Here is a 26,205-nt window from a genome sequence, read left to right on the forward strand (position 1 = left end):
GTTCAAGCCCTTGCATTCATCGACTAAAGTACTTCAGATGGTGGTGTAACAGTACAGCTTCAGTCCCTCTCCTCGCCCCTACCTGGGCTCGAACCAGGGACCCTCTGCACACATCAACAACTGCCTCCCACAAAGCAACGTTACCCATCGCTCCACAAAAGCCACAGCCCTTGCAGAGCAAGGGGAACAACTACTTCAAGGTCTCAGAGCGAGCGACGTCACCGATTGAAACGCTATTAGAGCACAACCCGCTAATTAGCTAGCCATTTCACATCGGTTACACTGGCACTCGGCCAGACTAAATGCAGGACTAGGCCAGACTAAATGCAGGACTAGAACAGACTAAATGCAGGACTAGAACAGACTAAATGCGGGACTAGAACAGACTAAATGCAGGACTAGGCCAGACTAAATGCAGGACTAGAACAGACTAAATGCAGGACTAGAACAGACTAAATGCAGGACTAGGCCAGACTAAATGCAGGACTAGGCCAGACTAAATGCAGGACTAGGCCAGACTAAATGCAGGACTAGGCAAGTGCCTGGGGTAAGTCTGCACTGACAATTTCCAAGCCTCAATGTTTAGATCCTTGCCAGTGAACATTTCTTCTTTTGCCAAGATAATCTATCCACCTGACAGGTGTGGCATATCAAGAAGCTGATTAAAACAGCATGATCATTACACAGGTGCACCTTGTGCTAGGGACAAAAAAAGGCCATTTTAAAATGTGCAGTTTTGTCACACCACACAATGCCACAGATGTCTCAAGTTTTGAAGGAGCGTGCAATTGGCATGCTGACTGCAGGAAAGTCCACCAGAGCTGTTGTCAGAGAATGTCATGTTAATTTCTCTACCATAAGGCGCCTCCAACACCGTTTTAGAGAATTTGGCCTCACAACCGCATACCACGTATAACCACGCCAGCCCAGGACCTTCACCTCCAGTTTCTTCATCTGCGGGATCGTTGGAGACCAGCCACCTGGACAGATGATGAAACTGAGGAGCATTTATATCTGTAATAAAGCCCTTTTGTGTGGAAAAACTAATTCTGATTGGCTGGGCTGTGGCTGGGCTCTGGCCCATGGCTGTGCCCCATGTGAAATCCATAGATTAGGGCCTAATAAATGTATTTAAATGAACTAATTTCCTTATATGAACTGTAACTCAGTAAAATTGTTGAAATTGTTACATGTTACGTTTATATTTTTCTTCAGTTTACAGTATGTAAAAATCGCTTTTCCCGCCTTGACAATTATTAAGTAGACAAGGTGGTGTCAATTGTCAAAGACTTAGAATGGCAGTTAGATAATTATTTAAACTCACCGCCAGGTTTTCTCATATGCATTTTTGTTATGAGCACACACTGCATTGCTCGCCTCACAGCCTACCGCCACTGCACCATCGAGAGCGTCCTGACAGGTTGCATCACGGCCTTTGCGATAATTGCTCTGTCCCTCCAGCGGGTGGCAAGGATGGCCCACTGGTCCCGGTACATCACTGGGACCATCCTCCGACCCATCCATCCATGTACTCAAAATGATGCCTGAAGGAGTCCCGCTGCACCATCGAGGACACCACACAGCCCCAGCTACGAGCTGTTCATTCCCTTACAGTCGGTCAGACTGTATCACACGGAGCCTGAGGTCTGATAACAACAAGCTCAGAGACAGTTTCTATCTACAAGCCATCAGAATGCTGAACACTTGAACTGGACTGACCACCTGCACCTTAGCACACATGCACTCACTCACTCATGTTCACACACACACACACACACACACACACACCTGTTTATTTATTATTGCTAAATTCTGCACAATTTAAACACTTGCACCCCAACCCCCCCATCCCCAAAAGGGATCCTGTATTATATTTATGCTAAAAAAATATATATATTATATATTCTACTGAGACATTTACTTTGTGTTCGTATTCTTTATCTTGCATTATTTCTTATTGTTGTTGCATTGTCGAGAAGGCATTTCGTTGGACGGTGTATAACGTTATAACGTTACCATGTGTATCCTGTACATACAACTTCATTACATACAACTAATAAAACTTTAAACTACCTGTAGATCTCTGTTCCTCTTTCTCTCTCTCACGGCATTGCTCCCTGGCGAGGCGTGTTTGGCTGCTGACTCTTTCTTTGAAACTCTCCAGTTCCTTATGAAAACTTAACATGGGTCGCTAATTTTGTTTTTATTCTTCTATTCTCAATTGACCATATTCCAGCGTTACTTGCGTCGGCTCGAGCAGACGTCATCCACTCAGCCCTGCTTTTTTTCCCTACGCGTTTATGCCGTCAACCCACTCTTAAAGGCACATGGCCCTAACTCACGTTTTGAACCTGAACGTTGGTAAAGTACCGAGTTAAACGTACACTTGCACCACTGAAAATACATTTGAATGCGACTGCACTTCCAAATACAAAACAATGCTGAATGCAAATTATTTCATTTTTATTTGGTGTCTGACTTTGCTGTCATGCACAGCCAGTGTTTAAAAACATAATAATATATGAAAGACAGTATCGACTTCATCGCAAGCTGTAATAGGGGTTTCACAGATGTGTAATACTGTAAATAAAACGTGTAGAAAGAGCATGTGTTGGTTGTACTGCGGCTCCCGTATTTTGAAGAGATGGCTGTCACTGCTTTGCTGCATGTAGTTTCCTTGTATGTTGTATTGTTCTCTGTCGCCATCAAGTGGTGCTATAATGACAGTAAATGAAACTGCAAGGGCCAGGCCATATGAAGATGAAAATTCTAAAGGACTGAAGTGGGCATCTCCAGTTTTGGAGGACCATAGCGTGCACAGGCGGCTCCTGCCCAGTTAACACCTCTGTCTCTGTGTGTGTGTGTGTGTGTCCGTTCATGTTAGAGTGGTCTGTGTTTGTGTCCCACATGGGCTAGCAGGGCTGGATTAGTGACGGGTTCATTGTAATGACTGGACTGGAATTCATGGAATGGATCCAAACATGTGGTTTCCGTATATTTGACATCATTCCAATGACTCCATTCCAACCATTACAATGAGCCCGTCCTCATATAGCTCCTCCCAGCAGCCTCTGCACTACTTCCGCCCTACATTGAGGAGATGGGAATATAGTAATGTGATTATACTGAACAAAAATATAAAAGCAACATGCAACAATTTCATAGATTTTTCTGAGTTACAGTTGATATGAGCAAATCAGTCAATTGATATAAATTCCTTAGGCCCTAATCTATGGATTTCACATAACTGGGAATACAGATATGCATCTGTTGGTCACAGATACCTTGTGGAAAAAAATGGGCCTCAGGATCTCGTCCCAGTATTTTGGTGCATTCAAATTGCTATCGATAAAATGCAATTGTGTTCTTTGTCCGTGGCTTATGCCTGCCTATGCCATAACCCAAACGCTTTTTGTCCATATGGAACATTTCTGGGATATTTTATTTCAGCTCATGAAACATGGGACCAACACGTTGCGTTTATACTTCTGTTCAGTGTAGTTGACATTATATTTGGTCTAACATCTTCCATGATGAAAAGCAACACTACAATTTTTGGGGTTTTTCTTAAAAATCAAACCCCTCTTCCAATTATTTTTTACTACACTGACATTGGTCTCCTTGTCCTGTCGTCAACTATATTTGACCCATTCCCTTTCAGACAGTAAATGTGTTACCGGTACATTCTTGAAATTTTACACACAAAAAAACCGACAAAAAAACGACAAAACACCTGTGTAATGATTTATTGCAGCAAACACAGGAGACAAGCAATTTTGCGTAGTCCTAAACAAAAGAAACTCCAACATCCAATAAGTCATCTTTTCAAAATATGCTACATCGTTTTTTCCAGGCTTTTTAAATTTTTTATTTAAGTGCCCACCAAAGGGAAGTGATTTAATCCAATCCTCAAAAACATACATTGTAGGACATTTTCTATCATAACTCAACAATCAATACACCAATTACACCTTTGTGGGGCATCACAGTTTGGGCCAATACTTTAGCTTTAAATTAACATACTGAATAATCTGACTGTAGCATACTTTCCAGTTTAGAGTGGTTAAATGTAAAATGCCAAGTCTAACTAATATGCAGGAAAATAGCCATTTCAGTGTGGTAATCCCTGACAATTTGGTTCATGCAATTTTGACTCTGCCAATGTGACCTGACAACTCAGGTCTACCTGTCGAACAACCGTGAGTGTCTGATGGTCAAATATTTATATGCTCAGTAAATTGTGTCCCGTAAAACAAATAAATAAAAAGTTTAAGAAATTCTTTGTCTGCTGTGTAAGTTAGGAAGTTGTTCTAGACATTTTTTCAAATATTAATGTTATTTTCCAACAGTCATAATCAAGCCTGTTTATAACCTATGAGTGTAATAGTATAGGGTAGACTTCTCTCAAAAACAATGACTTTGAGCTTAACGCTGGAATCCGCAGTTGCTACATCCATTTTGGACTTACATTTTTTTTTTAAATGTATATACACCAATTGAATATTCAAGAATATAAATTATGAATGCCTTATTAATGAGCTTAGTTCAACTGGCATACCCCATCTGAACCCAATATATAAGCTTGTTTTCCTCCAATGTAAAACAAAGAAAATGTAAAATACTGTATAGCCTCAAAACATGGTTAAAACTCTCATTTTGATATCATGAATCAGGGGTGTCAAACTCATTCCAGAGGGCAGTGTCTGCGGGGTTTTTCGTTTCAATTTAGTACTAGATAACCAGGTGACGTGAGTTTTACTAATTAGCGACCTTAATTCAATCAAGTACAAGTGTGGAGCGGAAACCTGCATACACGCGGGCCTCCACGGAATGAGTTTGATAGATGTCCTGGAGTCAGTCCTTGGAACCATAGCTCTGTCAATTTGAGAGTGGTTTCATTTCTCTAGGCCCATCCCCCAGCATTTCTACTAACACAGAGTAAAAGGAAAATAAAAGTTGGCTTAAGGACAACAAAGTCACCCTTTGTTATTGTTTCAACAGCGGATTCTAGCTCTAAGCTAACAAAATGAGACTTTCAAAACGCATCCAAATTATACTCGCACATCTTAAATCAAGAACTACGATGTCTGCAAAGTATTGATAAAGCAAAAACAATATACACCACAGAGAAGACTTCATTACGCCAGGATTTCTCTACATTAATTACCATTCACAACATAACAAGGCACAGATAGCCTAAGCCCCTAACGAGAACAGAATGTACAGCAACCCAAAAAAAGGGAGAATAAGAAAAATATATATATATAACTTGGTAACACTTTATTAAAAGCCTGCAGTGGTTATAATGCATTGTGGGTATAATGCATTGTAAGACTTGTCATAAGAATGTTTTCTGATTGGTTTCATAAATGATCCGGACAAAAGAAGTCCTACATAAAGAGAAAGCATACTATAAGTCTTAGAATATGACATTATAAAATGGCTCATACATGCCTATAAGTAATAAAGCATTATACTTCAGTGCAGGCTTTATGTTAAGTGTAACCGATATTGTCATACGAACAGAATCATACAGGAAATAAGATCCAGGTCTCAATCTTTTGTGAAAACATTAAACCCTTTTGACGACAAATCGGTCAGTCTCAGCTTTAACATTTACCCAATCAATGGATGTTTCAGGTTCACACTATCAATTCCTTATGGATAGTCAACAAGAGGAAGAACAGCACCTGGTAGAAATCAAATACTAGCCGACTACAGAGTGACACGGTTATAGGGGGTTGCGACAACATGACAGGGAACAGCAACCACCGCAAAAGATGCGGACGCAGACATTATATACACAACATTATGGGAAACACTGTTCCCGATAATAAATCACATCCACCCTACAGTGAAATATGGAGGTCACTGCCTCCGATAAGGACACGCTGGTAGACAAAAACTACCTTCTTCTTCACATTATGGAAGACACTGCTCCCGATAATGTTTCAGGATGAGAAAGTGTACATTCACCAAGAGACCTGTACTAGAAACCGCCTTGAGTTTTGTGTTAATCTAAAAAGGCAATTTGGGCTCCTGAGTGGCACAGCAGCCTAAGGTATTACTTCTCAGTGCTAGAGGTGTCACTACAGACCCTTGTTCGATTCCAGGCTGTATCACAACAGGCCGTGATTGGGAGTCCCATAGGGTGGTGCACAATTGGCCCAGCGTCATTAGTGTTTGGCCGGGGTAGGCCGTCATTATGAATAATACTTTTTTCTTAACTGATTGCCGAGTGAAATAACGGTTGAATTATTTATTAATTTTTTAGGAAACAAACTTTGGTTGTGCTGTTTTCAATGTATTTTGAACATCTGTTTGAGATTTAATTGGGGAATATATTTACGGCTAACTCGCAGTCGGTTGGTAAGTAGGTGACTGAATGGACTGAAGTATGGGCTGGTCTCTAGTATGGGTTAGTCGGTCTGACAGGTACACTTCCATAGCAGATGCTGCTTTGTCATTTCGACAGTATTACTGTCATAATTATGGAAGACACTGCTCCCGATAATTATACATGTTTAAAAAGTAGTTTAAAAAAAAAACACCATTTATAGTGAACCCTGTCACTGATAAATAAACAAGGAAATAAATAGACCTTTTCAGTGCCATGTGGTGAAGACCCTTTCGCCCCAGGTTTAAAAGTCCTCGCTATTGTATTCATGTCAGCAGGAGGCCATTTTGAAAGAGCTCACAAGCGTGGTGTAAGGTACATGTTGCTTGAGGCGTAAAAAAAAACAAAGGGCTTTAGCCTTTAGGTCTCAGGACAACTGAACATCAGTAACTAGGTTAGATGGTCTCACTTTACATGGTTCAAATGACCCTTCGCTAAGCCACGCCAACCCATCTATGGCAAAAAATATTTTTTCAAACTTTATTCAAATGGATAAATATTTGAAATATGCACAAGGAATACTTGCTACTGTGATTCCTGAAATAGACCCTGTTGGAGTATTTTTTGAATCCAAAATTATATACATTTTGTTTTCTAGTTTAGCTAGCTCTGTCGCTGACCACCAAGCTTGCTAACGCTAGCTAAATTGTTTTAGCTAGCTAGCTTGGTTTTTAGCTTATACTGCTGTCGACATCAGGATATGGTTTGAGGGCACTAGTTAGCGCCAAAAGTGGTTATAGCTTTAACTGCATGCCGACAATGATTTCAGAGCCATTCAGTGGCTAGCTAAAGTACAATTATTTTTTTTACCAGGTTCCCCTGAAGCAATTGTAATGGCATGCAACCACAACATACCCAAGAGCTTCCTGATTAGCAAGGGGTAGTCACAGTCAGTCTGTCTAATTTCATTGTGTATTCGAAAACACAGTTTGAGATCATTGTGAGAAGATTTCAACAGTGGTTGAATGGAGAATTGGGCTTCCCGGTGGCAACAGTAACCAAGGCAGGCAGGGCTCAGTGAAGGGTCAGGTCAACAGGTCGTTATCAATAGTGTGTCAAATGTGGCGAAGCATTCGATTTGACTGCAGCGTCGCTAAAACCATTGACAACTATATGTGCCGTTTAAGGGAATGGTTAAATCAATATTATAACTATTTAGGTTTTTAATATCATCACTTCTTGAAGAGCATAGTCAGAACACCACATTCCTGATTATTGCACATTTAGCAGTCACTGCATGCTTTCTCATTGCAAGTAAACATCCATGTATCATGTCGTTTAAGATACGTGAGGGAAGGTAGCCTAGCCATTTGGCATGTAGCTAGCTAAAACTCATTTAGCTTCATCAGAGATTAGGCTTTAGGAAAGAGCTAAACACATATATGTGTATATATATATATATATATATATATACATATATATATACACACATACATACATACATACGTTTAGCCAACTGTACAAACCGCCGACCGGTAGCTTGCAACGTACACATTACATCTGCAAATGTACCCTTCTGCAGCTTGACAAGCAGAGCCCACAAAAGATGGGGCAATTAACCTTAACAACATGACAAGAATGAGTGGCTAACTTTTTTTTAGCACTTAAAATATCCAATTAATGGTGGCCAATATTGAGGGATGTTGAGAGGCTTGCCCTCACGTATCTAAAATGTGCTCAATTGGTTGAAAGGGAGAAAAAAAAAGTCGTACTTCTGTAAATTCTGACTATGCTCTTCAAGGAGGGGGATTATATTACAACCAAATAGTTCAAAATTGATTTAACAATCCCTTGAAAAAAGGGCACGCAGTTGCCCCTGGTTTTAGCAGAGCGGTGGTCTCCTCGCCGCCAAGCAGGCAAATCCAATAGTGACCTTTTATTGATAACGATCTATTCTGTGTTACTTTCTGAACTGAATGTAAATTTAAACCCATCTGGCAACAGCTCTCAGACCAGGTCTTGTTCTAAAGTTTTCAGCACCTTAATCTCTATAAAAAAACAGCCCAGGTTTGAATCCAATGTAAAGTAACAGTGTAGAAATAACAGCGGTCTCAGATTGTAAATTATTTTTTTGTGATTTTGTTCATAGGTGGTAATAGTACCATAATAACCTTTCTGTTGTAATCGCAAAGTACCTCTAGAGTTTACACACACAATTTAGGTGTTTGTGACCTTGGATATTGGGCCAAAACTGCGTTATTGCCATACTAGTAAGTACGGTGACATTTGTAGGCCATTAGTCATTCGTATTTAGCACCAATATAAATTCAAATACGGCGTTAAGAAATGCATTTCATTTTTTTTCCCTCACAAGAGTGATACATGGCTTTTCACTAATTTCACAAACAAGTGAAATTTAAGGCAGTTGAATTTAAGTGTTATTTTTTGGGGCCTTGTGTGGAAGGTAAAGTACAGCATATCGTACTGATGAGTTGCAATGCATATGAAAAAAAAAGGAGGTTGAGTTATTGATATCGATACAGAACACTTCCATTTAATTTTCCTGAATGGTTGAGCCTAACTGAGGGTGCCTTGAGCGATGGCTATATTGGTTGTTTTGTTTAATAGGACATGTCGAGACCGGCTTAGATCATGTTATCTGTGGACCAGACTTCCCCCGCCAGTGAGTTGGCGCAGCCCTGGATGGTCCAGGTTGCCAAAGCAAACTGAATCCGGAACAGATCAGCGTTGGCGTCTGAGTGGTCAATCTGCAGGGTGTCCAAGTGGTCCGACAGAGCCTTCAGGGTGTGGGAGCCGGAGCCCACCAGGATGTGACGGAACGGGGTCTCTCTGGGAGACACGTATGGGGACAGGAAGTCCCTCTCCACCTACAGGAGGAAGAGGAAAGTCAGGTAAATAAAACAGAAGTGTTTAAAATGTGTCAGTATCGTCCTACACCCAAGGTTACACTATTTTTTTTAATTAAATGTATTATTTCAACTTTATTTAACCAGGTAGGCCAGTTGAGAACAAGTTCTCATTTACAACTGCGACCTGGTCAAGATAAAGAAAAGCAGTGCAACAAAAACAGTTACACAAAAAGAGTTACACATGGGATAAACAAACGTACTGTCAGTAACAAAAAAAGAAAATCTGTATACAGTGTGTGCAAATGAAGTAAGGAGGTAATGCAATAAATAGGCGAAGTAACTACAATTTACACGAGTGATATATGTACAGATGAGGATGTGCAAGTAGAAATACTGGTGTGCAGAAGAGCAGAAAAACTAAAACAAATATAGCTGAGATAAGGCGAAGCTTTAGCTAGCAAAGACTTATAGATGACCTGGCGCCAGTGGGTTTGGTAACGAAAATGTAGTGAGGACCAGCCAACGAGAGCATACAGGTCGCAGTGGAAGGTAGTACATGGGGCTTTGGTAACAAAACATATGGCACTGTGATAGCAAACTGGATGTAGTCTGAGTAGAGTGTTGGAGGCTATTTTGTAAATTACATTGCCGAAGTCAAGGATCGGTAGGATAGTCAGTTTTACGAGGGTGTGTTTGGCAGCATGAGTGAAGGAGACTGTTGCGAAATAGGAAGCTCGATTCTAGGTTTAACTTGGATTGGAGATGCTTAATGTGAGTCTGGAAGGAGAGTTTACAGTCTAACCAGACACCTAGGTATTTAGAGTTGTCAGAATATTCTGAATCAGAACCGTCCAGAGCAGTGATGGCAGCGATCGGTTGAAGAGCATGCATTTAAGATCAGTTGGAGGCCACGGAAGGAGTGTTGTATGGAGTTGACGCTCATTTGGAGGTTTGTTAACACAGTGTCCAAGGGCCAGATGTATACAGAATGGTGTCGTCTGCATAGAGGTGGATCAAAGAATCACCCGCAGAAAGAGCAACATCATTGAGAAGAGAGTTGGCCCGAGAATTGAACCCTCTAGCACCCCCATTAGAGACTGCCAGAGGTCCGGACAACAGGCCCTCCGATTTGACACACTGAGAAGGTACGGTGGGATTCGAAATGGTCGGTGATCTGTTTGTTCACTTGGCTTTCAAAGACTTTAGAAAGGCAGGGCAGGATGGATATAGGACTATAACAGTTTGGGTCTAGAGTGTCTCCCCCTTTGGAGAGGGGGGTGACCGCAGCAGCTTTCCAATCTTTAGGAATCTTAGACTATACGAAAGAGGTTGAACAGGCTAGTAATAAGAGTTGCAACAATGGCGGCGGATAATTTTAGGAAGAGAGGGTCCAGATTGTCTAGCCCAGCTGATTTGTAGGAAATCCAGATCTTGCATCTCTTTCAGAACATCAGCTGTCTGGATTTGGGTGAAGGAGAAGCGAGGGGTGCTTGGGCCAGTTGCTGCAGAGCTGGAAGCCAGGTGGAAAGCATGGGCAGCCGTAGAGAAATTCTTATTGAAATTCAATTATCGTGGAGTTCAGTGTTTCCTAGTCTCAGTGCAGTGGGCAGCTGGGACTTTAGTGCCCCAAAACTTTTTGGATGAACCATGTGTGGAGGCAATTAAATGTAATTTATTTTTAAATTAGGCTGTAATCCAGTCTCCCTATTGGTGTCATCATTATTCAAAATACTTTCAAAAGGAACATGTGTACATCAGGATTGGTCAATTCCATTTCAGTTCCAGGCAATTCAGGAAGTACACACATTTCAATTGACATATTCTTCAGTGGAATCAAGTTTACCTTCTGAATTGACTGGGATTTAAAATGGACCCCAATCCCGATGTACATGACATCCACCGTGCCTTCAGAAAGTATTCACACCCCTTGACCCCCCACACATTTGTTGTGTTACAGCAGGGGTCTAAACCTTTTCTAGAGAGAGACTTTAAAATAAAATTGAAACACTTTTCTTTGAGCTTTTCTCCTCTGAAACTCTTCCCCAGGGCGTTACACGATACAGTAGTGCACTGGTTTCTTTCAGTAAACCTGGTGAAATAATTGTTAATAAAGAACTAAGGTGGGCCCACCCAAAATTCAATTTTATATTTTCCCAAATGATGTTTTTATTTTTTTCAAAATGTCAAAATTGTTCAAAAGAGAAACAACTAAATTTGATGTTCTGAGTCCATTTCAATGCTTAAATCACATCAGAATACTTTTTTTTTTTTAAGTAGAAGAAAACAAACTAATTTAGTTGCGCATCTGGAGAGTGAGGAATGTGCAGTCTAATGTGCCGGGCTAGCGATGCTTCTGTACTGCTGCTCAAAAAAAAAAAAAAAAATCAATTTTAATCCCACTTTGTAACAAGATGTGGGAAAAAAGTCAGAAAGTGTTCACACCCCATGAAGGCACCGTAACCCTGCCGTAAGCAGTCCAATTCCAACAACAAAATAATCTCAAACGGCAACACTTAAAGGTACGCACACTCATGATGCGGTCGTTGATGTTCCGGCACAGCTCTGCGTCCTCCAGGTTACTATTATCGATTTCAGTGGCCAGGCTACTGGCGGCTCGGCTGTAGGAGCCCGTCGCAGACATCAGCCACTGGACAGACAGCGACTTAGGCAACAGCTGGGGCTGCATCTGGAGATAACAAAATTAAGATCAAAGGAGAAATGAGAACATAGACAAAACAAGCACCGGGATCAAATAGAGGTCCATTTGAGACAGATTAAACAACGCACAAAACAAAATCCTAGACGGGTAGACATGGAGAAAGGAAAACAAGACAGGAAAACTAAACTTAAAATTATAATTCTGCCATCAAGTTCACATTACCAGACAGTGAACATGTCCTTTTCCCCACTCGCTGAGCAACTCTGCACTGCGCTGAAATTAAGCAGATCGGACTCGACTTACACTCTGCACCGTTTTGATCTTGGAGTTAATGGCGAACACGTGGGTGCGGATCTGGCGGGTGTATTTCTCCACATCCAGGCGCAGCAGGTGGTCGTGGACCAGCCGCAGGGCTATTCTCCCGGCAAACTGCCCTGCGGACACCGCCAGCTTGGCTACCTGGTTGGACGTGGCACCATACAGCTTGTCGCGTGTATCATCCAGTGTCCCGAGGAATGGGTATTCCTCACCCTGAGACACATGGTGGTTAAAGGGGAAAGAATGTCAACAATTACAGGTAGAAACCGAATGCTAAACAATGACTGGTATTACTCAAAATGTGGAGGGAAAAATGGGTTCATAAAATAACGAGAGGTAGTAGCAAAAACATTTGCTATATTGTCATAGAAAGAGAGAGTTATCGGTCATATTACACCAGATATTTTTAATGCAAAGCCTGATGGAACGAACAGTGGAATCTGACAGGAATGGGATCAAGGACCTAATTGTTGTGGTTCCCAGGGGCCATCTTGGATCAGAGGATTTGGAACACTTCCCTGACAGGACCTGATTCTCCAGGTCTGAGGAGAACCTTCTATAACAGAGGTACTCAAGTACTACTTGAGAAGGTCTGGTTACACAAATTTCCTAGATGGCGAAAGGTCCGGCTGGATATTGTCATTCATCAGAGTAGTAACAAACCCCACCCACCCACCTTGCAACCCATGTAAACTGTTCACACCCCTGTTGCTGACAGACTGAAACTGTTGCCGTTTTAAAGTTAAATGACCTGCAATTCAACACATTCGTCCGTTTATATGATACCAGGGTCCCGGCCCGTATTGACCTTGTTGTGGGTCCGGTTCCGTACAGTGGTCTGCCAGTTGAGTATAAGGGTTCTAAAATGACTATTTCTACGTGTATCGTGGTGTACTGCTGAGACCATTATGTAGGCCTTGTAAAGGCACTTTTCACAAACTGACCTCTGTGGTGAAACGGAATGAGACGGATGGGATGCCGGAGAAGGTGATGAAGGGATAAGCGGGATCATTTAGCCTCAGAGGCTCCATGCTGTTAAAACATAAATAACACAAAAAACATGACTACACAATCATACAAATATGGTGGTGAAAAAATGTTCCCTAATTCTATAAGCGATTCAATTAACTTCAATGTGGGATCTGCTTTAGAATAAAACATTTGACACGTTGAGCCACACACTGTTATGATCTTCCCAAAGTCCCACTTACACTGCTGCCTCCCAGTTGACCCCGGGGACTGCAGAGTAGAGTGTACCGGAGTCACTGAGAGTGTTCACCTGTAGAGAAGAGCAGCACAGGTTTCAAAACATCTCAAGGACACGGCTTCATAATGAAACTAGAAATCCTGTCAGATGATCTGGTGCTACGTGAAACTAACCTCCCGTAGCGTTCTCTGGATGAGTGTGTTCATTAAAGGGCTGGCCGAGGCTTTGAATGTTGGGAAACCTGGGGAGAGAGACATTGTACAATTCAAGAGGAAACCATTTCACCTTATTACTTTAGATTTTCAATGTATAACCTTTGCAACTGTAAACTGTCATTGACACAAACTCAAACAACGCATTCTGTGTACAGAAATCAAATACACTATACATGCCTGTTACAACTCCATCCAGGTTGATGTAAGAGAAGGCTTTCATGTTCAGAGAAGACAAATAACCCTGAAAACAGAAACGAGTTGAGACCAATTAGGTATATAAACCCTGGATTACTGATGCCATGTATTGGCCAATGAGAGGCTTTGAAACCACCGGTCGGCCATATTGGCATTTCCTAGAAGGACCGGTTTCCATGGGAATAAATGGAATTCTACAGCATTTCAATTAAAATGTTTCTTAGAAGAAAAATTTGCATTAATTTAAAGAACTTTTGTTGTTGTAGGATGGACATTAACATAACGGGCTCTATTTTAACCAACGCAAATGGTAAATCTAAGCGCTGACGGTAGCGCTATTAAGTCAATCCAAAACATTTGTGATTATTTTCACAGCCGTTATTATGAGCGCAAATAGCTAGCGGTGGCGCAAAAGGGCTGGGTTTTAATGACACTCGGGGCGACGAGTGTCTGGTCACTACCTGACCAATCAAGGCGTTCCATGACTTAATACTACAATTTGTAGGTCTTCAGTTCAGTAGGTTATTGTCAGTCTGCATTATCAAGTGCAATTCAGCTGGGGGCACAGAATATTCTTGTCCTAGTCTATTGTGGATTGATACTACAGTTTAAATAGCATAGGCTACAGTAATGAGTGATAAATAATAATAATTTAAGTTGTGTTGTATTTGGCGTCAACGAGTATATGCCTTTACCCACTTCTCCTCAGATACATATAGTTTTTTTAAATACTAGGATTCCCTAAATTGTATTGTAGGTGTGAGGCACGTTATCAATAAGCAGGTGTTGTAGCCTGCTTAAAATATTTAATACCTTATGAATATTTAATATTTTTTTCAATATTTGTATGAACATAAGATTCAACAACTAAGACATAAGCTGAACAAGTTCCACAGAAATTGAATGTGTCCCTGAACAAAGGGGGGTCAAAATCAAAAGTAGCACTCAGTATCTGGTGTTGCGACCAACTGCATTAAGTACTGCAGTGCATCTCCTTCTCATGGACTACACCAGATTTGCCAGTTCTTGCTGTGAGATGTTACTCCACTCTTCCACCAAGGCACCTGCAAGTTCCTGGACATTTCTGGGGGGAATGGCCCTAGCCCTCACCCTCCGATCCAATAGGTCCCAGACGTGCTCAATGGGATTGAGATCCGGGCTCTTTGCTGGCCATGGCAGAACACTGACATTCCTGTCTTGCAGGAAATCACGCACAGATGAGCAGTATGGCTGGTGGCATTGTCATGTCAGGTCATGTCAGGATGAGCCTGCAGGAAGGGTACCACATGAGAGAGGAGGATGTCTTCCCTGTAACACACAGCGTTGAGATTGCCTGCAATGACAAGCTCAGTTCGATAACGCACCGCCCCAGACCAAGACAGACCCTCCACCTCAAAATCGATCCCGCTCCAGAGAACAGGCCTCGGTGTAACGCTCATTCCTTTGACGATAAACACAAATCTGACCATCACCCCTCGTGAGACAAAACCGCGACTCGTCAGTGAAGAGCACTTTTCACCAGTCCTGTCTGGTCCAGCGACGGTGGGTTTGTGTCCATAGGTGACGTTGTTGCCGGTGATGTCTGGTGAGGACCAGCCTTACAACAAACCTACAAGCCCTCAGTCCAGCCTCTCTCAGCCTATTGCAGACAGTCTGAGCACTGATGGAGGCATTGTGCCTTCCTGGTGTAACTCAGGCAGTTGTTGTTGCCATCCTATACCAGTCCCGCAGGTGTGATGTTCAGATGTACCGATCCTGTGCAGGTGTTACACGTGGTCTGCCACTGCGAGGACGATCGGCTGTCCATCCTGTCTCAGGCGTCTCACAGTACAATTTATTTCCCTGGCCACATCTGCAGTCCTCATGCCTCCTTGCAGCATGCATAAGGCACGCTAACGCAGATGAGCAGGGACCCTGGGCATCTTTCTTTCGGTGTTTTTGAGTCAGTAAAAAAGGCCTTTTTAGTGTCCTAAGTTTTCATAACTGTGACCTTAATTGCCTACCATCTAAGCTGTTAGTGTCTTAATGACCATTCCACAGGTGCATTTTCATTAATGGTTTATGTTTCATTGAACAAGCATGGGAAGCAAGTGTTTAAACCCTTTACAATGAAGATCTGTGAAGTTGTTTGGATTTCTACAAATGATCTTTGAAAGACAGGGTCCTGAAACAGGTCCGTTTCTTTTTTTTACTGTTTTTTTTCCTTCCCATTTTCATATTGTCATTATGGGATGTGTGTAGATGGGTGAGAAAAATATTTACACATTAAGCTTGCTGAAAATAAACGCAGTTGACAGTGAGAGGACGTTTCTTTGCTGAGGTGTGTGTGATATATATCTTATTTACATAAGTAGACGCACCCCTGAGGCAATACATGTTATAATCCCCTTTAGCAGTGATTACAGCTGTGAGAGCTTTGTACACCTGGATTGTACAATATTTGCCCACTATTCTTTTCAAATTTCTTCAAGCTCTGTCAAATTGGTTGTTGATCATTGCTAGACAACCATTTTCAAGTCTTGCCATAGATTTTCAAGTTGATTTAAGTCAAAACTGTAACTAGGCCACTCAGGAACATTCACGGTCTTCACGGTAAGCAACTCCAGTGTAGATTTGGCCTATTGTCCTGCTGAAAGGTGAATTCATCTCTCAGTGTCAGGTGGAAAGCAAACAACCAGATTTTCCTCTAGGATTTTGCCTGTGTTAAGTGCCATTCCATTTTTCTTTATTATCCTGAAAAACTCCCCAGTCCTTAACAATTACAAGCATAACCATAGCATGATGCAGCCACCACCATGCATGAAAATATGAAGTGGTACTCAGTAATGTGTTGTATTTGCCCCAAACATAACACTTTGTATTCAGGACAAAAAGATTTTGCAGTATTACTTTACTGCCTTGTTGCAAAAAGAATTAATATGTTTATTATGTACAGGCTTCCTTTCCTGTGTTTGAAATTAACTGCTAGACTGAGGGACCTTACAGATCGTATGTGTGGGTTACAGAGATGAGGTAGTCATTAAAAAAAATCATGTTGAACTCTATTATTGTAACTTATTATGTGCCTTGTAAATAAATAAATAAATAAAACATGTTTACTCCTAAACTTTAGGCTTGCCATAAAAAGGGATTGGATAATTAACATTTAAACTTTTTATTCATTTGTAAAAAAAAAAATTTATCTAAAAACCTAATTCCACTTTGACATTATGGAGTATTGTGTGTAGGCCTGTGACAACAAATATAAATTTAATACATTTTAAATTCAGGCTGTAACACAACACAATGTGGGAAAAGTAAATACTATTTAAAAGGCACTGTATATAAATCATTGGTTGAGACACATACTCAAGTAAAAAACAATTGTTCTAAGGTTTGAATTGGTATCAAGTGCCGTTCTTACCTCCAACCACTCGGTGGCGCCAACACTCCCATACTCTCCAGCACTCCAGCTGGCAAAAACGATGCTCCTCCTGGGCTTGAAGCCATCTGTCAGAGGGGGGAGAGACAGGAATCATGAGGACGAACATCATTATCGCCATCATTCACAGTTGGTTGCCTCCTTACAGGCTATGGGGATATTTTTCTTTTGTATTGTGTAATTGTTCCATTTTTCCCTCCACTATTTCTGTACTGTAAGTCATGCATGTAGAATACAGTGCATTTGGAAAGTATTCAGATCCCTAGACTTTTTTCCACATTTTGTTACGTTACAGCCTTATTCTAAAATTGATGAGGGTGAAAAACTATTTAATCAATCTACACACAATACCCCATAATGACAAAAGCAAAAACATGCTACATTTTTTTTGCTTACTTATTTAAAAAAACAATTATAATAATCACATTTACATAAGTATTCAGACCCTTTGCTCAGTACTTTGTTGAAGCACCTTTTGCAGAAATTACAGCCTTGAGTCTTCTCGGGTATGACGCTACGAGCTTGGCACAACTATATTTGGGGAGTTTCCCCATTTCTCTGCAGATCCTCTCAAGCGCCGTCAGGTTGGATTGGGAGCGTTGCTACACAGCCATTTTCAGGTCTCTCCAGAGATGTTAGATCAGGTTCAAGTCCGGGCTCTGGCTGGGCCATTAATTGACATTCAGAGACTTGTCCTGAAACCACTCCTGTGTTGTCTTGGCTGTATGCTTAGGGATCGTTGTCCTGTTGGAAGGTGAATCGTCGCCCCAGTCTGAGGTCCTGAGCAGGTTTTCATCAAGGATCTCTGTACTTTGCTCCGTTCATCTTTGCCTCGATCCTGACTAGTCTCCCAGTCCCACTGAAAAACACACCCACAGCATATTGCTGCCACCACCATGCTTCACCGTAGGGATGGTGCCAGGTTTCTGCCATGAATGCTTGGCATTCAGGACAAAGAGTTGAATCTTGGTTTCATCAGACCAGAGAATGTTTCTCATGGTCTGAGAGTCTTTTAGGTGCTTTTTGGCAAACTCCAAGCGTGTTGTCATGTGTCTTTTACTGAGGAGTAGCTTCCTTCTGGCCACTCTACCATAAAGACCTGATTGGTGGAGTGCTACAGAAATGGTTGTCCTTTTGGAAGGTTCTCCCACTTCCACCGAGCAACTCTAGAGCTCTGTCAGAGTGACCCTCGGATTCTTGGTCACCTCCCTGACCAAGGCCCCTCTCCCATGATTGCTCAGTTAGGCTGGGCATGCAGCTCTAGGAAGAGTCTTAGGGTTTCCAAACTTCTTCCATTTAAGAATGACGGAGGCCACTGTGTTCTTGGGGACCTTCAAATGCTGCAGACATTTGTTGGTACCATTCCCCATATCTGTGCCTCGACACAATCCTTTCTTGGAGCTCTACGGACAATTCCTTCGACTGTGGGAACTTACATAGACAGGTGTGTGTGCCTTTCCAAATCATGTCCAATCAATTGAGTTTACCACAGGTGGACTCCAGTCAAGTTGAAGAAACATTTCAAGGATGGTCAATGGAAAAAGGATGCACCTGAGCTCAATTTCAAGTCTCATAGCAAAGGGTCTGAATACTTATGTAAATCAGTATTATGTTTTTCATTTATTATAAATTAGCAAACATTTCTAACAACCTGTTTTCACTTTGTCATTATGTGGTATTGCGATGTCATTATGTGGTATTGCGATGTCATTATGGAGTATTGCGATGTCATTATGGGGTACTGCGAGGTCATTATGGGGTACTGCGAGGTCATTATGGGGTACTGCGAGGTCATTATGGGGTACTGCGATGTCATTATGGGGTACTGCGATGTCATTATGGGGTACTGCGAGGTCATTATGGGGTATTGCGAGGTCATTATGGGGTATTGCGAGGTCATTATGGGGTATTGCGAGGTCATTATGGGGTATTGCGATGTCATTATGGGGTATTGCGATGTCATTATGTGGTATTGCGAGGTCATTATGTGGTATTGCGAGGTCATTATGTGGTATTGAGAGGTCATTATGTGGTATTGAGAGGTCATTATGTGGTATTGAGAGGTCATTATGGGGTATTGAGAGGTCATTATGTGGTATTGAGAGGTCATTATGTGGTATTGAGAGGTCATTATGTGGTATTGAGAGGTCATTATGTGGTATTGAGAGGTCATTATGTGGTATTGAGAGGTCATTATGTGGTATTGAGAGGTCATTATGGGGTATTGCGATGTCATTATGTGGTATTGAGATGTCATTATGTGGTATTGCGAGGTCATTATGTGGTATTGAGAGGTCATTATGTGGTATTGAGAGGTCATTATGTGGTATTGAGAGGTCATTATGTGGTATTGAGAGGTCATTATGGGGTATTGCGATGTCATTATGTGGTATTGCGATGTCATTATGTGGTATTGCGAGGTCATTATGTGGTATTGAGAGGTCATTATGGGGTATTGAGAGGTCATTATGGGGTATTGAGAGGTCATTATGTGGTATTGAGAGGTCATTATGTGGTATTGAGAGGTCATTATGTGGTATTGAGAGGTCATTATGTGGTATTGAGAGGTCATTATGTGGTATTGAGAGGTCATTATGTGGTATTGAGAGGTCATTATGTGGTATTGAGAGGTCATTATGTGGTATTGAGAGGTCATTATGGGGTATTGAGAGGTCATTATGTGGTATTGAGAGGTCATTATGTGGTATTGAGAGGTCATTATGTGGTAGGGGTATTGAGAGGTCATTATGTGGTATTGAGAGGTCATTATGTGGTATTGAGAGGTCATTATGTGGTATTGAGAGGTCATTATGTGGTATTGAGAGGTCATTATGTGGTATTGAGAGGTCATTATGTGGTATTGAGAGGTCATTATGTGGTATTGAGAGGTCATTATGTGGTATTGAGAGGTCATTATGTGGTATTGAGAGGTCATTATGTGGTATTGAGAGGTCATTATGGGGTATTGAGAGGTCATTATGGGGTATTGAGAGGTCATTATGGGGTATTGAGAGGTCATTATGTGGTATTGCGTGTCGACTGCTGAGGATTTTTATTTGTATTTAATCCATTTTAGAATAAGGTTGTAACAAAATGTGGGGGAAAAGTCAAGGGGTCTGAATGCTTTCTGAAGGCAGTGTGTGTGTGTGTGTGTGTATTCTTCTGTCTGTGTAGTTATTGTAAAACAATGTCAGGACCACTTCACCAGGTCAAATTCCTGGTACATGTAAATGTACTTGGTAAATAAAAATGGTGATTCTGATTCTGACTAGGATTTATCTATACGACCCTTTTTAAATCTATAAGTCTTCTCCAGTAATGTGAACAGAAACCCACGGTCACTTAAAATGTGACTTAATTGACAACAATGCTCCTTGAGATTTGTGGATTACGTTAGAATGAACCCCAGACACTACATGAACACATGAGAATTGATTGAAAGCTCAAGGCACTACAGTAGAGACCTACACTGTATATCCATTCTGTCTATAAAATGTACATTGGAGTCATTTAGCAGACGCTTTTATCCAGAGCGACTTAAAAGGAGCAATTCGGGTTAAGTTCTTGGCTCAAGGGAACAAACAAGATTTTTCACCTCGTCGCTGTGGGGATTCAAACCAGTGACCTTTTGGTTACTGGTCCAACGCTCTAAAGCGCTAGGCTACCTGCCGATTGAAAACCCAAAGCAGTACAGTAGAATAGAGACCTGTATCCATTCTGTCTATTCTATGGCATTTATGGTCTGGCTTGTCATCTATCATCACCCACCATTTTTCACCATGTCTGAGATGGTGCGGGCCAACTCCACCAACACACTGGTGCCCACTGTGGAGCTGGCGAAGCCTGGACCCCAGGCATCCCTCTGAGCACCCATAACCACAAAACGATCTACAGCAAGGAAGGCAGAGACATAGCATATTTAAATTGTGTAAAGGATTAAGACAGTTGATCTATTAGATAGCAGTTAGACTCTCACAGATAGTCTTCTCAAATTAGGGTCAATCCCATTTCATTTCCCTGAATGGAAATGTACATGAAATGAAAATGGTTCATTCTTTCAGATCTGGACTATGCATCAATTCACACATTGAATTTCAATTAAATCTACTGACTTGCCTACAGTTGAAATGTAACTGACCCCAAAGCTACCGTCAAATGACCTAAGAACTACACAATACTAGGGACTCCTGTTTCTTTCCACAGGGCCTTAGGTCAACCATACCTGGGTCCACAAAGCCTTTGATGACTCCAAACACGTTGACGATCAACTTCTCAGCCAGGACGTTGTTGACCTCCACCGTGACCATATCGTCATTATCTCCCAGTTTTCCTACCCCTTCCCAACCAGTAGGGGCGCTTTTCCCTTCCATTTCCCTGAGTTTCCAGACAAAGATTTGGTGGGAAAATGTTAGGCACTGATCTAAGGTCAGTTTCATGGTTTTAACCCTTACAAATGGTCATGGTTAGGATAGGAATGGTATGATGTTCCTAGATCTGTGTGTAAGGCCCAACTTCTACTACACTACGATCAGTTGATGGAAACCTACTTCACGATAGTTTTGGCCATGCTGACTGTGATGGTCTGGGCCAGGATGCTGGGGAGGCCTGACGACTGGACAGGGGGAAACTGGGTATGGTTGAAGGAGGGAAACCCAGGGGTGTAAGGGTCACCAGAGCCAAGATGGACCTGGATATGGAGAAACAGAGACACATGACAGGGTGAGCCCTGACCTTTGTGTTTTGATTTGGCCCTGCACTAACATATCCAATTCAACTTATTGCCAAACCCTTGATAAGTTCAATCTGGGGTGTAATCATTAGTCCAAAAAAAACTAGTTTCTGTTGAAAGAATTCAAGTAGGTTCCTTCCCATTTTGGTTCCTAGTGAATAGACCCCAGGGCTAGAACAAGAAGGTGCACTGCCCTGGCTAGAATATAGTGAGGGTGTCATCAGGGTACAAAGTGGAACAGAATAAGATGAGGCAACAAGAGGTACACAATACACTACTGCATCTTTAAATGTAACCTTAAATGTAAAAAAATACAAATTTAACTAGGCAAGTCAGTTAAGAACAAATTCTTATTTACAATGACTGCCTACACCGGCCAAACCCAGACAATGCTGGGCCAATTGTACGCCGTCCCCTATGTGACCCCAAATCACAGCCTGTATTTGAACCAGGGTCTCTGTAGTGACGCCTCAAGCACTGAGATGCAGTGCACCTTAGACCGCTGCGCCACTCGGGAGCCCATAAGTAGTAGATAGTGCAGATATACCCAACAATGTGTGTGTCCAGTTAACTTCAGTAATGGCTGGGAATGCAAATCATACAAGTCTGTCTACATGTACATTTCATAGAGGAAAATGTCTGCCTCACTCACATGGCCAAAGAGCTGAGTGGACACTCCGATCCTTCTGTCGTCAGCAGGGTAGATGAGAACAGCAGAGGCATTCAGCTTGGCTGCGTTGGCCACCTACGCAATGAAGAAAGGAGGGAGCATGGAATGGAAAAGCACGAGAACAGAACCCTTTTACGCTTAGCAATGACACATCACCTTGTGTTATTCAATCAAGTCCATATAGGCTCCAATAGATTTACCAATACAAACTAGACTCATCACTCTGACACTAAACCTCCAAATGAAGAGATCAATGACCTTATTAAAAATTCAGCCGTATGCTTATAAAATATCTCAAGGAAGTATGTTTTTGTTTCTTCTTGTGCAAATTCCCACACCTTCTCAGCAAAGCTTATTTTTCCAGATCTGACCAGAAGGACCCTCCCGTCCAAGGCAATGTTCTTATCCTGCAGTTTCCTCAGGTCGTCCATCTGGCCGTAGTTGCCGTGAAGTACTGCGCCCTGTGAAAAACAAAAATAGAAATTGAAACCGGTCTTGAGCTCAAATTACTCTGCAACAATTAATTCATAAATATGGAGGTACTATTATGGAAGAATACTAGGGGTATTGTATGCAAGGTGTACTTAGCACAATTGCTAAGTGCTTGACAATAAACTGAATGACTAATGTGATAACTCATGTAGTATTTTATAGTATACAATATGTAAATTATTTTATTACAATCAGAGTATTAGCTCTATTGTCAACCTTGAAATCAACTGAAATGCTCCAAATTTGTTAATTTCAATGTAAAATAAAATAAAAATGAAACAAAAACACTGGATTTTTTTTCAATGATTACCTTTGCTGTTCCAGTTTTGCTGTAGGCCAGATATCCCCTCAGTGCTCCAAGATCAGACCCTTTGAAGGTCACCTTGTTAGAGCCAGATGCAGGGGGATCCACAAGCTTGACATAGTGATCGTCAGTCCACGTATACATGCCATACTCTTTGAACCTTCCCAGCACCTTCTTGGCCAGCACAGTGTCTCCAGCAGAGCCTGCCTGATGGCTTTCACTAGCAAACTCACTGAGAGAGTGACAGACAGAAAGAGGGGGAGGGTGATGGAGAGAGAAAGGGAAGGGAAGAGAAATATAAATATACTTCATTTATCCCAATGATGTGCCAAACATTATGCAGACAATTATTAAGACTTCAAATGTTATTGGCCACATGCTTTGTTAACAGATGTAAACTAACAGTGAAACGCTTATTTACGGGCCCTTCCCAACAATGTAGACAGAAAAATAATAACAAAGAATACACAATGAGTAACGATAACTTGGCTATAGACACTGGGTACCGGTACACAGTGGATGTGCAGGGGTACAAGGTAATTGAGGTAGATACTGCATGTACATATAGGAAAGGGATGAAGTGACCAGGCAACATGATAGATAAACAGTAATGGCAGCTTATATGAGTCAAGAGTAAAGTGCAATAAGGGTCAACGCAGAAAGTTAAATAGTCGGGATAGCCAATGGTTAACAGTCTTATGGCTTGGGGGTAGAAACTGTTCAGGCTTCGTATGCAGCTGCCATACTGTCACAACATAATTGGTAGTAGTATAACATTGAGGTGCTATTTCCAATATAAAGTTGAAAAATGAGAGCAGACAAGCTTAAAAGGGATACTTTGAGATTTTTGCAATGAATCTCTTTATCTACTTCCCCAGAGTCTGATGAGCTCATGGATAATTTAAAAAAAAAATGGTATACAAAGTCATCCGACTCTGGGGAGGTAGATAAAGAGATTAATTGCCAAAATCCTGAAGTATCCCTTTAATGTTTACCCCACTGGGCTACTAGTGCAGTCACCTGAAGGCGCTCTCGAAGCTGGAGGCACTCATCTTCTCATCCAGCAGTCTCTTCACGTCATTCCAGTCCATGGGAGGGTCCGCCTCCATCTTAACGGAACCCTGGGTAATGGATTCTTCAAAGGTGGACCTAGAGCAGCTGGGAGGAGCCAACTCTTTCTTCCGATGGGACAGGTAGCCAATCAGATAGCCTGAGAGAGAAACAGAAAAAAGGGGAAGAGAGTAAATTGTAAAATAACCGCTGAAACCACTGTCAGCTGCAGCTAGACAAAACCATCCGGGCAGAAACCAGACCAAGAGACGGTTTACCCCAGACGAAAATGATATATATATATTTTTTAAAGCTCTCGATGGAGAATTCTTATATTTTTTGTCCAAGACAAGGCTTAATCTTTGTCTGGAAAACGGGCCCTTAATCTGGTCATCAGTTTATCTGAACAGCGTTTCAGCCATAAATCATACGACAGTGGCAACTTGCACTGAGTTTTAGCTATCTGTGGCTAAAGTTAGCAGAATTTCAGTGGCTTTTAAAGAAACCCGAAAAATGAATTAGAGTTTCTCCTGGCCAATAGACTACTTGGAGAGTGAAGAAACCAACCATCCTTCAACGTGTACTTTAATACAGAGCTTGTGACTTTTACTGATACAGCATATGACCAATACGTGACTAACAGTGACTGAGGCACCAGCATGCAATTGTCAATTTTTTAAATGTCTGTTCTTACTGATGATGAAGATGAGGAGTATGGTGGCCACCATGAAGCAGACGCTCTTGGGCGTGCGCCCGGCCGGCCTGTGTACCACATAGGGTTCCTTGGCATGGTTGTGGTCCTCCCCCACGCCATTACCGCCCACCTCCTCGTCCATGTCGGACGACAGCTTCATCTCCACCTGGCTGTTCTCACCCTCCATGTTCTGCGTCAGGTTGAAGCGTGTGTATGAGCGAGGCTCTCCATTGAACTGTGTGGAGACAGATTGATGAAGGAAGGAGAGCTGTTAAAATCCTCACATGCCATGTGATTTAGTGTGTGTTTTATTCAGCCAAAATGAAGACATTTTGAACATTCTTATACAGATTATCTTCTGTTTCACTCCCTACATGCCTATATACAGATATATATTATTTAATGGAACAATCTTTATTTGGCACCAAATTTGAGCAAATAAAAAGTGATTCAATCGAGATTAACTACAGAATGTAATGCGATTGATTATTTTAAATCGGGATCTTGTTATTGGCCGATATATGGCAATATTATTTGACTTCGTCATCTGTACCTGCAACAAACTCTAGTATTTTTCCTTCCCCGTCTTTTTAAATAGTGAGCCAATTTGTTTTCAGCACTTTTATTTCCATGACTGATCCCTCTGCAGCGATATCGTGAGCAATGTGTTTGGAAAAATCGAATCGCAATACGTATCGACTCGGCCCTAAGTATCGTGATAATATCACAGTATCGAATCGCAATACATATCGACTCGGCCCTAAGTATCGTGATAATATCACACTGTATCGAATCGCAATACATATCGACTCGGCCCTAAGTATCGTGATAATATCACAGTATCGAATCGCAATACATATCGACTCGGCCCTAAGTATCGTGATAATATCACACTGTATCGAATCGCAATACATATCGACTCGGCCCTAAGTATCGTGATAATATCACACTGTATCGAATCGCAATACATATCGACTCGGCCCTAAGTATCGTGATAATATCACAGTATCGAATCGCAATACATATCGACTCGGCCCTAAGTAT

General features: G+C 41.7%; 2 protein-coding genes across 4 annotated transcripts in view; both read right to left on the reverse strand.

Moving 5' to 3' along the window:
- The window catches only part of LOC115101603 (activated CDC42 kinase 1-like), a 153,936-nt gene extending 151,680 nt beyond the window's left edge, over positions 1-2,256 (reverse strand). For both annotated transcript variants that reach the window (XM_065005947.1, XM_065005949.1), the window contains exon 1: positions 2,074-2,256. The gene's annotated coding sequence lies outside the window, so the exon portion shown is untranslated. The remainder of the gene's footprint in view (positions 1-2,073) is intronic.
- Positions 2,257-3,731: 1,475 nt separating this feature from the next.
- Positions 3,732-26,205, reverse strand: part of LOC115103362 (transferrin receptor protein 1-like) — a 30,808-nt gene continuing 8,334 nt past the window's right edge. For both annotated transcript variants that reach the window (XM_029624257.2, XM_029624258.2), the window contains exons 3-18: positions 25,162-25,396; positions 24,438-24,627; positions 23,424-23,649; positions 22,960-23,082; positions 22,604-22,696; positions 21,770-21,909; positions 21,445-21,596; positions 20,991-21,110; positions 17,205-17,290; positions 13,784-13,847; positions 13,565-13,632; positions 13,396-13,463; positions 13,129-13,216; positions 12,170-12,397; positions 11,735-11,893; positions 3,732-9,225 (exon numbers count right to left, since the gene is read on the reverse strand). In XM_029624257.2, the coding sequence (XP_029480117.1) occupies positions 8,983-9,225; positions 11,735-11,893; positions 12,170-12,397; positions 13,129-13,216; positions 13,396-13,463; positions 13,565-13,632; positions 13,784-13,847; positions 17,205-17,290; positions 20,991-21,110; positions 21,445-21,596; positions 21,770-21,909; positions 22,604-22,696; positions 22,960-23,082; positions 23,424-23,649; positions 24,438-24,627; positions 25,162-25,396 (2,283 nt within the window). In that variant the 3' untranslated portion in view covers positions 3,732-8,982. The remainder of the gene's footprint in view (positions 9,226-11,734; positions 11,894-12,169; positions 12,398-13,128; positions 13,217-13,395; positions 13,464-13,564; positions 13,633-13,783; positions 13,848-17,204; positions 17,291-20,990; positions 21,111-21,444; positions 21,597-21,769; positions 21,910-22,603; positions 22,697-22,959; positions 23,083-23,423; positions 23,650-24,437; positions 24,628-25,161; positions 25,397-26,205) is intronic.

This window comes from Oncorhynchus nerka, linkage group LG20, assembly GCF_034236695.1.
Source record: "Oncorhynchus nerka isolate Pitt River linkage group LG20, Oner_Uvic_2.0, whole genome shotgun sequence".
NCBI classification, from domain to species: domain Eukaryota; kingdom Metazoa; phylum Chordata; class Actinopteri; order Salmoniformes; family Salmonidae; genus Oncorhynchus; species Oncorhynchus nerka.